This window comes from Haliotis cracherodii, unplaced genomic scaffold (genome assembly GCF_022045235.1).
Source record: "Haliotis cracherodii isolate W230 unplaced genomic scaffold, xgHalCrac1.p SCAF_1, whole genome shotgun sequence".
Lineage (NCBI taxonomy): Eukaryota > Metazoa > Mollusca > Gastropoda > Lepetellida > Haliotidae > Haliotis > Haliotis cracherodii.
Window position 1 is genome coordinate 63,792,222 of NW_027266264.1, and position 14,094 is coordinate 63,806,315.

General features: G+C 36.9%; 1 protein-coding gene across 10 annotated transcripts in view; it reads right to left on the reverse strand.

The window, feature by feature from the left end:
* Positions 1–1,204: 1,204 nt before the first annotated feature.
* The window catches only part of LOC139454529 (ceramide glucosyltransferase-like), a 67,636-nt gene continuing 54,746 nt past the window's right edge, over positions 1,205–14,094 (reverse strand). For all 10 annotated transcript variants that reach the window (XM_071236418.1, XM_071236435.1, XM_071236712.1 and 7 more), the window contains 4 exons: positions 12,796–12,974; positions 11,528–11,614; positions 10,580–10,769; positions 1,205–9,403 (listed from right to left, as the gene is read on the reverse strand). In XM_071236418.1, coding sequence (XP_071092519.1) covers positions 9,212–9,403; positions 10,580–10,769; positions 11,528–11,614; positions 12,796–12,974 — 648 coding nt within the window. In that variant the 3' untranslated portion in view covers positions 1,205–9,211. The remainder of the gene's footprint in view (positions 9,404–10,579; positions 10,770–11,527; positions 11,615–12,795; positions 12,975–14,094) is intronic.

Below are 14,094 nucleotides of genomic sequence, written 5' to 3' on the forward strand. Positions count from 1 at the left end.
ACACCAATAGAATTACTGATTTGAATGAATCAAAATAACTGCACAATTAGCCTATGTAAGAGGGATGAAGACATGTTTCCACTGGAAATATTTAGGTTAAAATAAGGAAATGTTAAAACCCAAACTGTATTTCTTTTCCTTTTGTCTTCAGCTGATGTTTATATTCCTGTAGAGAATAAACCTGACTCCATACATTGAGTATGTCCCTGTATATCCCTGCAGAGAATGTGTCCCTGTATATCCCTGCAGAGAATATGTCCCTGTGTATCCCTGCAGAGAATATGTCCCTGTGTATTCCTGCAGAGAATATGTCCCTGTGTATCCCTGCAGAGAATATGTCCCTGTGTATCCCTGCAGAGAATATGTCCCTGTGTATCCCTGCAGAGAATATGTCCCTGTGTATCCCTGCAGAGAATGTGTCCCTGTATGTCCCTGCAGAGAATATGTCCCTGTGTATCCCTGCAGAGAATATGTCCCTGTGTATTCCTGCAGAGAATATGTCCCTGTGTATCCCTGCAGAGAATATGTCCCTGTGTATCCCTGCAGAGAATATGTCCCTGTGTATCCCTGCAGAGAATGTGTCCCTGTATATCCCTGCAGAGAATATGTCCCTGTGTATTCCTGCAGAGAATATGTCCCTGTGTATTCCTGCAGAGAATATGTCCCTGTGTATCCCTGCAGAGAATATGTCCCTGTGTATCCCTGCAGAGAATATGTTCCTGTGTATCCCTGCAGAGAATATGTTCCTGTGTATCCCCGCAGAGAATGTCACCAATATCCACTGCATGTCATCAATATAGATTGGGTCATCACATTGTGTGCCATCATACCCACAAACTGGATCACATTCCTCACATTGATTATATACAGGTTGCCATGATACAGCTGAAATATTGCTCACTGTGACTTGTCAGTAGAGGAACTCGAGTCATAGCCTCGTTTCCAGTATCCAATATGCAGTGAAGATACGGGCTAGATTGGTTCTTCAGGAACCCATGCTTGTCGTATAGAAGGGACTTGGGGGTCAGGCATGCTGACTTGGTTATCCCAATTGCATGATCATGATGTCAATTACTGGATTGTCTGATTTGATCATTTACAGACTGCCTGGAATATTGCTAAATGCGGTGTTAAACCACAATTGTAACATCAAACAGACAACCTAAATTTTCCTATCAACAAAATGCAAACATTTTATTACCAAACTGATGCATATCATTACAGATGATAAGTGGTAGGTGAAACGGAGTCTAACCTAACAACAATACAACCATTGCCTCAGCAATAAATCATTTTTTCCAGGATCAACAATCTGTAACAGACATACATATATATATGCATCTCGCATGAATGAAGGAATCATTCCTTTATGCTTGTACATTGTAAGGAAATGGTACGTTTTAGAGGCACTAATGTGGACACAGAATTTGAATATGATCCTAGAATCACATCCATGGTGTGACAAATACTCATGCCGACTATGTCACTAGTACATAACATCCATCCAAGTGATACACTGATAGACTTATTTTGTGAAATGAGGCATCCTTTATTAACCAGAACCATATATGAGGGTGAGCTATGAAACAGTGAGTTAAGTTATGTTGTCACAAGATTTGAGCACAGAGTGACAAGAGCCATGAACTGACAGCTTCATTATTCTTATTTTGTACTTAATTTTAACTTTTTCACAGTATGGCCCTATATATATATATCTTTCTTTTCAGTTCGTTTATGAGACCAACCGAAAAAATTAATCAACTGAAAAAATAAAATGACTAACCATAAAAAAACAAAAACAAATTATCTTTCAGTATTGTTTTGAAATCGTACTTCAGTAATAGTGTGACCTATGAGTTTGTTTTTCATCTATTAGAAGCAGTACTAATCTGGAAATAGTAAATTATTCATTTTTTTCTCAATCACCTACATTGCATTTTTGGCAACTTTTCTTTATAAACTATCAAAAAAAAAAGAAAGAAGGCCAATTGTAACTTTGACTTGTCATCCCCTGCTGGTGTACCCTGATATTCATCATGATGAATCTTTCATCATTTTGGGCAGACACAAGTGATGGATGGTAAATCAAAATATCAACAACTACATGATACATGTACAAGCATTATCGTACAGCCAACAACGATTGCAGCCTGGGACAAACCATCCTGCACTTAGCTCTCTTATACAGCATGTGACTCCATATCACAATATTACATAGACTTGCATCACTCTCGTTATTCAAAATACACAATCTTCTTGTGTACAAATTCTTTAAAAACCACATATTATTTACAAATATTTTTGAAAAAAATTCAATCACTGACCTTGCCTTTCTTGTACATGATTTACAAAGACACCCTCATTGTGCCTGATCGGAGGCAATGGTTAAATTATGCAAATGATAAACCTAAAGATGTACATGGACTAGGGTCTGTTTCATATAACAGGATTAAATACTAAATGACAACATATAATTGTAGTAAGTGAAAGTGAAATATTTAATGATCAATAGCATACAAATAGTACTGAATCAATGAAAGTCCACAAATGTAAACCTTTGCTAGCAGATGGACATCTGTGACACCTGAAGACTGTGGAGACACTGCCTTTATGCTTTTATAATGCTGAGTTCACAGCTGATTTTTCCACAGATCCAAGATAGACAGCACAATCAACAGGACACGCATACAACTACATGTATACAGAGAAGGCATGGAGAATGGATGGAGGTACTGATGGATGATATCTTATATATCTAAGAAAAATAACGACACTTGAGATACAATGTATATATATATACCACAGTAACTTCGAAGGTTGCAGATATAACAAATCATAAATAACATACAAAACACATATATTGGAAAGGTGATGTAAAAACATTGGAATGTAAGAAAATATATATCTGGTCACAAGTTTCAGTGCATACCATGCAAGAGTATGAGCTGAAACGTCCACAAGATAAATGCAAACTGGCCATGCATACCTTGCTATTCAACAGTATAACACAAAACTTCAATAGGCACATCTGTAAGAAGATACATAATGTTCACCATCATTTCCAATTTCCCATTGAATGAGCTCAGAATAGTCATTCTTGTTTCCATGCCTTAATACATAATTGGGTGTAAAAAAATGATCATAGGTTCCTGGTATGCCTAAGGGATGCAACTCGTCACAGTGAATTGTAGTGCCTTAAACAATGATATAATTTGTTCAGAATATATCAGCAAAAATGTTAGTTCATCTTGAATACAATCCATGTTACCAAAATGAAACTCAACAATGCACTATCAAATATAAAGATGAAAGAACCTCCTAAGACAAGTTATGGTTTACTTGTGGTCGGTATTATGCAATATTGCTATTCTTGAAGCCATGACACAAAAATGACAGTTCAGCCATGAAACCATCATCTTTCCTGTAGCAATTCTCAATCTTATTTCATAATCATAAATACTGCACATATCCATATGAAAAACCCTTCTATTCTTTCCCTGTTTCGTACCTCCATATTACTTAATGTCCAATAGTTTGGCCAATTAATGCCGACTTTTATTATGCTTATAACAACAAATTGCCAGATCAACATTACAAATACCACATGGCATTATTGCTTCACAGATGCTCTTCTAGTCCAACTGTGGTCAAAATTCAAGACCAACATCCAAATGCATACAACAGAACAAACAGAATCCAAAGAATAAGATTGAAAAGATTTTCAGCATTTTACAAAAGCAAGATGTAACAGAATCTGCACATATAAGCAAGTATTAAACATATACTAAGAAGGGAATCAAGAATACACAACAACATATATTTCATTAAAACACAGTTTGACAAATACATAAAATATGTATATAAGAATTATATTAATTATTTTTTTCTTTATTTGAAATCAAAATCTCTTCCCGAAGAGAATGAATATTGTTCAACACCGCAGTCAGCAATAGTCACGTTACATCACTGAAACTACATCACTCTCAGTAAACAATTAAGTCTGGACCAGGCACGCCTCTCTTGGGGTAATGGGTAAACTGATCCTTCACATGATTCACATGAAAAGTAGTAGTAGAATTACATGTGATTTGTATCAGGTCAAGTAGCTATTGTTGCACCATGCTAGCCTGTACTAGCACCATTTCAAGTCTTTGACTGCCTTAAAAAACTTTAATAGAATGTTCCATACCTCGATGCAGCTGCTCAATATAGGTTCCCCTACTGCTTGCTACTATAAAAACTAACATTCTCTGGTAGACCTATTATTCTGACATACATTCCATATAGAGTTTTCAAAACAAAACCAGACCCATTGATTTCTGTTTTTTTTATGTATCCAGTATGAATTTTACCTAAATATGGCCAAATTAAAAACAAAACTAAACTGTTTGATTGAAAATATGTTCCTTACATATTTTTGTTTGTTTTGAGAAAACATTATTATTTTTTTTTAAAGTGAGTGAGTGAGTTGGGTTTTATGCCGACATGAACAGTATTCCAGTCATATCATTGCATGTCTGTTTAATGTGGGTGGAAAGCTCTAAGTGCTAGTTTGGTGAAAACCATGAGCACAGGTATCCTGCTGACAAACCTAGAAACATAATCAGGGTGATGTTTTTAAAAAGGAAATTAAAAAAAATAAAATTGTTGTTGTCTAATTTGGCTTCCGACATATTGACCAAAGGAATCCATATGGCATAAAAGAAGAAGATACATTGGTCTGGACAAAGAAAAGAAACAAATTAGCGTACTAGGCAGTGTTTGTTTCAGGGTTTACAATACATTCAGCATGCAATGCTGTGGAATCACACAGTCCCTGAGAACACATCTTGATACAACATGATACCATGATATCCCCAACAATATACATATTACTAAGGACTGTTCCAAGCACCTCAATCTGATTTCAAGTGTCGGCGCAGGATGCCTTCTTCAGATTAAATGATCCTATACAGCCATTCAAAATACAGATTGGTTAAACACTTTCATTTACATGTACAAGGTACACGGTGCGATGGTAAATCTGTCAAGTCCTTTACACTTCGAAGCTATCTTGCCAACTGTTATACAATTCCCCCTTATCACTATTTTGTTGCAAATTTTTGTTTGTTTGTTTGCTGTGTAACACCACACTCAGCAATATTACAGCTATATGATGGCGGTCTATAAATAGTCGAGTCTGGACCGGATAATCCAGAGATTGAAATTATGAGCATCGACCCACGCAATTGGGATATGATGGTGTTGCAATTAGATGTCTTGAATGTGTAATGATCTTATATAATGTGTCTACATATTAATCATTAGTAGTGCAGTAGGGCTGGGACGGGTAACTCGGGTACTTGGGTCGGGTCGGGTGCTCGGGTCGGGTCGGGTCGGTCCTGAGTAGGACCTGGTTACCCAAAGGACTACCCGGTCAGTCACGAGATATATTGTTTAATAACAAAAATTATCTAACACTCTTTGGTTACACTACAAGTCACTAATGTTCCCATTTCTTTCTGAAAATGCACCCATTCCTTGTGACTTTTATATGTTTGAATAAAGATAAAACTTCATGCAGTAAACTTCAGTGTATGCATGACCAGATCGTTTAACATGTGCATCTAAATACATTTTGCCAGGGCTATGGTCAAACTTTTTCCAAATCGGACAGTTTGTACCTATCTCTAAATATCTACAACGGGTACCCAGGTAGGGTCGGGTAATAGGGTGATGGGTACCCGGGTAGTAAATTTGGACTCGTCCCAGCCCTAATATGCAGCCAGCTAATCAATTCAATGCAGTTTGATACACAGGAAATGCAACAGAGAAAAGAAGAATTGATGAAGTATTGTCTTTGACAGACTTTTCACGCATACTGTGCACCAGATGCCCTCTTATATAATCATATATATTTCATTTCAATAACAGTGAAAGCAACAGAGCATAAACTTTATAATATGAGAACACTAAAATGGAATGACAATTCTGAAAAAAACCCTGCCCATCACTGTTGATCCACTGTTAGACTGGTATTTCAAATCCAATCATGATATTAAAAAAAAATCTCAACATTATGGAATGGCAAAGTCACAAGGATCTGTTTCAGAAGATCTACTTCTGGAATCACCATTCTAGTGACTTCTCTGACTTAATCCATGTTATGATAGATATATGTTTCTTTATAAAAACAATTACCAACAGTTGCATCAGTTTTACTTACACAAAATGCACATTCAGAATGGCCTGTGAATACCTGACTTAGAATCAACTGCATCAACAATAGCGTGACATCATAATTGTTTGATACTGGATTTCTTTACACAATTAACATTGTCTGACATTTGGCTGTAGCAATTTGATGATGAATTCATTTTGGCTGACAAATAGCTCAGAAAAGTAAATATTTCACCAGGATGAATGTGAAGGTCCCTTGAGCCAACATACAGAATTCCCAGGAATTTGACAGTTTCACTTATAAAATATATATACTGGATGCAATACATGCACACCCTTAAAAAGGCATATGGGGTGAATAAAAGGTCGAGATGATTTTTGTTTCATCCTGTGGGACCATCATAACAAAGACATACCATATATTGCTGTGTAAAAGCCAAGTTTTTTGTACCTAGAATTAAGGGGTTTTCAAGGGGACTAGGGGTTGTCTTATACACTGCATGCATTTCCAGAATGAACATGCCTGATGGGCCTGGGAGAGTTATCTCCCCTTTGCTTCTGATTGAAAGAGTATGTGATGAATACAGTCAACTCTGTACATAAGGGAACCTTTAATTCATTTTGGTATTTACAATATTCATCAACGGATCCATTTGTTTCTGATGAGTTCACTTTACAAGTGAGGCAGATTTGTTGTGGTGTGTAAGTTATACCTACAAAAGCCATGAATCAACATCTGACCCCTGGATACAGAGCTGAATGTATAAGGTCAGTTGGAGCCATGGTGAGAGTAAATACTCCCCAGTCAATGGTGCTGTCGTTGGATAACTGTAGAATATCCTGTTGGATACCTGCCGTAATATGAGTATCTGTAGGGGATAAAGCGTTGTATGGATAGAACTTTTAACCAGGTCCCCTTTCAACAAAAAGATGTTAGTGCTAAGGCAATCTGAACTCATATTCTTCAACAGATTGATGACAGTCATAGCACTAAGATCATAGGACCCAACCAGGCAAACAATACATCCTCTAAAACAATAGAAGGATCTTTGTGTAGCATTTAGAAGATAGTTTGGACAAATCAACTTCTTTATTGCAACTGTAGTGACCATGTGGTTGTACAACTGATTAAACATGTCACATACATACTACCTGCACATATTTGCTCACTGACTAGCTCAGTACATCCATTGCTTGGTAACAGTATTAGAACATACACAGAAATTACGCTACAATCGTAATAAAGAAGTTGATCAGTCATTTAATCCTGTCATTTGTTAAATATTACTCCACTTTAGTGAGGGATGTTTGTAAGACCATTATACAAAACTGATTCTCATGATATATGTATATTCAAATATATCTGACGTAACTGATTATCCCAATCAAACACTCAGTAGTATATAATGAGTACTATCTCATTTCTTAATTCAGTCAAAGTTAATCACATTCTATCAATAATAAGTTACTTCCAGTTTAGTATCCTCTTAAGTTCAGAATAAAACCTTTCCCAATGAAATCCATTTTTTTCTGACAAGACTAATTTAACAGCTAGTTAAACACAAATATGATAAAAATGATGCTCCAATTGAAAGAATGTCCATTTTCAACATCTAATTGATGTCAAGACCATTTTTAGGTAAAATATAAAAACTACCACAAAGATAAACATGCATTTTCAAATAAACTTCAACTAAAAATATAAAAACAGTCACCGAACATCAATTTGGGATACAACACCTATGTATTTATTACAGATACAATTGCATCTAATATCGTAAAGGGGCAACTCTTCAGCAAACTTTTACAATTTTGAAATTATCAGGCATTATGCCTGAACTATATTTGACCTATTACAGGTATGTAAATACCACTTTTGTCTTTCACCTTGCTCTCCCACATCGCAGCCAGGATCAACATTTACAGTTTTTATTATTGACACATACCTGACTGACAAGGCTGATTTGTAAGCGTTCTTCTGACCATCACATATCACTCATCTAACTCCTTTCATCATGTTCACATCCTTTCTAGAGCTTAAAAGCAAACCCTTCAATATCAGGATCAACATCTTAATTCCCATTTATTATTTTTATTGTAATCCTCAATCATTCCCCTCACCTTATTTTCCAATCACAAAATATTTCAGTTTCTCATCAACCTCTTGCCTTCACTAACCTTTGTCTTAACACTACTTACATTCTTCTAATATACTCCCTTAGTCAATAATTTCCCTTATTGACAGCATACAATAAATGTACAGAAACGAGACTTCATAAACAGTAACTGTTAACAGCGGTGAATGGTAGCTGTTTCAACACTTTCTACAAAAATACTGTTTTGACTATACCATAACGATGTCTGTTGACTTCACTGAGCTGTTCAGAGCCTTCAACAACAGCTCCAAATGACACAAACTGAGCCTGATGACTTTAATCTGGAGACCAGAACCTTCAACAAACATTGATCTGGGAGCCTCCAAGATACAGGTCATTTGTATCTGTTGCCTTCAATCTGATGTCGTTCAGAAAAACATACAGAAGGCATGTACTGTTTGTTGACTTTGTAGGTTAGGAGCCTTCAAGAAACATTGCAGATGCAACATGCCGATCAGTCATCTTCAGAATGATGGTGCCTGCACATCCATGAGAGACATTACGGGAAGTACACTGACATACTTCTTCATATCCTTGACATATAAGAAGCTCTTGTACTGGGTACGATGGGGTGGTGACAAGTGAAAAACATCAAGTACAGAAACACCTGTCCTTTTAGCCATGTTTAACCACAAGGTCACCAATTGATATGTTTCACATATTTTTGTAACAATGCCTGGAACTTCCCCAGTCAACAAATATCACGGTTGTGCTTCACTGCTTGCATTCTTTGGATTTTGAGTTTTCTCGCCTTATTGATTAGCAAGGCTCGCATCATACACAAGCTCAACTAGATACAAGTCAATGAAATACTTGTCCCAATCCATGGTATCACCTAATGATATAAATGCTGCCACTTTGACCCATTATGGACATGCTTAAAGGCAAAGTTGATGTTACAAGACTATTGCTGTTGATCTGTCATCAGAGATTTCAGTGTGGCCTCCACATTTGACCCAGTATGTGCGTCTTCCCCACTTGATGGTGTGTGGTTTCACGATGGCAGCAAAAAATATGAATGTAGACGTAAATTCCCTAACAAACCAACCGACGACGTACTGCAACTTTGTGAAGGCTGTTGGGCCAACCTGTGAATAAAAGTGAAAATACATGTAACATAATGGCAACTTTTGTCACAAGTGCAAAACAATTCTGTTGGTCCGATAAGCTCAGCTAATAGTCCACTATAATAACACTAAAATCTACAGAAAATAATGTGAAGAGCCATGATTGGGCTTGTAGTCTTAAAAGTGTTTTGCACAGATTCATATTATGACAATGGACCGACAGTACAAGACTTTGAGAGTGAGTGGCTTAATGAAACTTTGAATGGTACTTCAGACATATCAAGGTATGCATGGAAGTCTTAAGTGAAGCAGATAGAAACGAAAAACCACCTGCTTTTGTATTGTCTTGACAGCCAAGTATAGTAATTCAGGGTGATTCATGGATTGGAACCTATGACCAGTGATTCCCAGCAGCCTGGTTGAGAGACGTCATTCAACACAACAAGCTGTGACACTTTAGACCATCAATGGCATTTGTCTTGAATAATACCTTGGTTGGAAACATTCCAATCACAGATTAATGTGATAAAATGGAGTGAGTCAGGTTTTATGCCGCTTTGAACAATATTCCAGTTACATCATGGCATGTCAGCTTATTGTAGGAGGAAAGTGATGCAGGTCTCCGACGTTTGCCATGTTAGTGAAACCCATGAACACGGGTATTGTGGTGACATACCTAGAAACAATCAGGGTGAACCGAGATTGGAACCCACAATCATAGTTTCTGGCCAGCCCAAGGGACAGAAGTCTGCACAGAGAATTGCAGTACCTTAGACCACTGGGTCACTCATGTCCCCGATAAATTTTAACAATGCTAATTACAGATGTTCACAGAAATAATTACTGTCCTTTCCAAATGTGTACCAGACAAGAGTGAGTGAGTTGTGTTTAACGCCGCTTTTAACAGTATTCCAGTTATATCACAGCATGTCGGCCTAATGTGGGAGGAAAGCACCAAGTGATGCAGGTCTTAGATGTTTACCACTTTGTTGAAATCCACGAGCACGGGTATGGTTCTGACAAACCTAGAAACATAAACGGGCAAACTGGAATTTGAATCCACAATCATAGGTTTCTGTCTTTCCCAAGGGATGCAACTCTGCACAGCGAATTGCGGCGCCTTAGATGATTGGGCCACCAGTGCACCCTGTACCAGACAAGTGGTTGAAGGAAAACATATCACATATCGGTGCTTACCTGAGCATTGTTAAGAAGCAGGTAGTCCATCACTAGCATGCCAACAACATGAGCAGCAAAGAAGTAGTATGGGTTAAAACCAAAGAAGTGATACTGGCACCATGCACCGTACACACCCAGAGGGAATACATCAGCAAAAGGTTCCACAAGGCTTACAACAGTCAACATGTTGATCCGCAGTCTCAACCATCTGAAGTAACAATAATATCTGTATACTTGTTTGCTGCTAACAAAGGTTCAAAACACGAGGGCTGGGTATTGGATATTTACAGCGTATCACAATATTTTGCGATGCATAACTTTAAATCTTAAATTCAGAGCACACTCACAAAAGACTGCAATATTTGGTTCATCAATTTTGCCATCCGTTTGTTTTAGACTGAAGTGTTTCCACACTTCAGCTTTGCCTTTCACATTTGAAACAACTGACCACATCACCGTCTTGGGGCTGTGGGTGTTGACGACGGAAGTATATGAATGCGCATACACATAAGGGAGCTAACTGACAATTAAGCTCTTTTTTCATGAACTGTGCCTTTTGGCTGTACTTGAGGGACTTAAAAAAGCTTGCTAGAACTGCCAATTTGTCCAAACCTAGTCCCCATTTTATGTTCTATGTTTGTTTCACTCGGCAATATACCAGCTATATGATGGCGACCTGTATATAATCAAGTGTGGACCAGACAGTCCACTGATTGATATTGTGACCAATGATCCATACCATATGATTTTGCTCTCAGCAACAGTTCTAGCTCAGGTACCCCATGATATTCTCTACGTGTACTGTTTAACACAATTCTCCTGTAACCTCAAGTGCATTTCCTATTACTAACAGCTCCATATGTGATTTTTTATCCTAACAACAGTACAGCGTCCATTTACTATCCAGAAATGTACAAAAGCTCACCAAACAAAGCCAGATTTAATAACAACAGTGGTGAAACTCACCGAATTAATCGATCAACAAGCCCACAGTAGGAAGTCCCCCCAACATTCTGTTGAGCAGGAAATGATGATAACACCAATTTGTAGCCTCTGAAAAAAAATACACATTACTTTTATTATGCATGCATGACAATAAATATGTTGGTATGTTGTTTTAACACAGTTTTACAGTGAACCTCTCCTTCAGGAAATCTTACAAATGTATATAATCCATGTACATTTCCTTTATTAGAGGGGCAGTTGGGTAGCCTAGTGGTTAAAGTGTTCGCTCGTCACGCCGAAGACCCGGGTTCAATTCCCGACATGGGTACAATGTGTGAAGCTCATTTCTGGTGTCCCCCCCTGGGATATTGCTGGAATATTGCTGGAATATTGCTAAAAGCAGCGTAAAACCAAAACTCACTCACTCACCCTTTATTAGACATGTATCTGTTATCTGATTCTGAAATAGGTGGAACCTGACACACCCTTGTATCTCCAAGATGCATCAATTCCTCAATAAGGCCATTGTATAGAAGTGTAGTTTTCTGCTATTTTTGATACACTGTTAATGTACCAATCAATATTGTTCAATAAAACAATACTAAAAAAATTAAGATTTAGGAAAACTGTCTTTTCACATTTCACATGGTTATTCATTGTTATACAATAGAGATACATGAAAACAAAATGGAGCCACAAGGCTGTAGCTCACCTGACTTATGAAGAAATCACTTCAGCCTTATTTTGGTACAAATATCTATACGGTAGTTAGTCATGCAAAGAACCCCCTCACAAAAAAAACCTCAAGTATTTTTGCAAATAGTGAAGCCTAAACAATCTTGGATCTTATTATAGCCATTACATTCACATGTAGTTTAAGCTCTGTTGTTCTTATGAATTAGTAAATTCTAAATATTTTTGAATATTTGAATACTTATCCTGCATTGGGACTAATAACTGCAACTGATGATCAGTAAGTTTTCATGCATGTGCCGCCGGTAGAACTTAATCTGTACTGCTTCATGATACCAAATAATGATAACATGATATCTCTGATTGACCAATCAGAATTATTTCAAAATTCTGAACTACTTCCTAAATTCATGGTAGAATTATACACTACACCCATACTGATCAGTTTATAGTTTCTAAGTCTAAATTTCAAATATTTCCATTTGAAGCTGATAAAATATATGTGACATTATGAATAACTGTGCAAAGAATTATAAAAGCAAATGAGCAAATGTCCTCAGACAGTGAAGCACCACAAACCAAATGTCACTACTTACTTTTCATGGATGGCTTTTGTTAGGAAAAAATCCTCTGCCAAATATTTTCCAAACCAGCTGAGTCCATTAAGCTGGTCGAGAATGGACTTTTTAAAGATATAAGACATGCCTGTCACACAACACAGGTTCATCAGGTTAAATGCCAGGTAAAAGCGCTGCAGGGCACATCCAAAATATATCTGAAAATACATAAAACAACATTTCTTGTATATTATAGTTCACAAATTATTGCCAACTAATTAACTTGGGTCATATGAAATATATATGAAAATGTGTAGGTCAATTTTATCTTATTTTGTTGGCATCTTTGGATTGGTTGGTTAATTTCAAGATATATGGCGGCAGTCTACAAATAAACAAGTCTGGGCAAGACAATCCTGTGCTTGACATCATGAGCAACAATGTATACAATGACATGCATCAACCAAGTCAGCTAGCCTGACCAACCGATCCTGTAAGTCGCCTCTGGGGTTTCATTGTTTTAAGTGCACACAATACACTTCATTAAACATTATGTTAAAAATGAATACCCAGTAGTTACTTCAAGTATGTATGATTTTTGTTGTATATTTTAGTCTAATGTATCTAAGATGGAGCAGTCAGACCAAAACATTACACTAAAACTAAATATGTTTTATTATCTGATTCTGGCTTTGGGCTCCGATTGAAAAAGACCTGAAGCGACATGTGGCCCAAATATGTCCTAATGAAATTCCCTTTCTGCATATGACACTAGTACAACACACAGATTTGATTCTTTAATATATACTTCAGGGTGAAAGACTGAGTTTTCTGAAGTTGAAAAGAGTGATATTTTCAATGCAGGGAACATAACACTTGATATTTCACTGGAGTGAACATAACACTTTTGTGTCACTATTGTCATACCAGAGTTAAGTCCCCTCAAAATGTCTCCCTTTATTGTAAGTGTCTAGCCCATACACAAACTGGTGACGCCCTTTTAATGTTAGTTCCACTTTTTGACAAGGCAGAATAATGACAGATGGTCATTTATGGAGTTAATATCGCTTCTTGCGATTTGTTATTCTCCCAAAAATGTTTCATTATAACTCTAAATTTCACATATAACTTGTCAAACGAGACTGTTCGTTTTGCAAAGCGCCATTTTTGTTACTTGACCAGTGTGTCTTCTTTCGCTTCAAACAGCGGTCTCTTAGTTGTCAATAATATTTTTTGTTAAAGTTGATTTTGCATATACCATATCTAAATGTATGAATTTTCGTGACCCATAATATTTTTTGATATGATTGTTCATATTTTTTAAGTTTTTGCAATGAC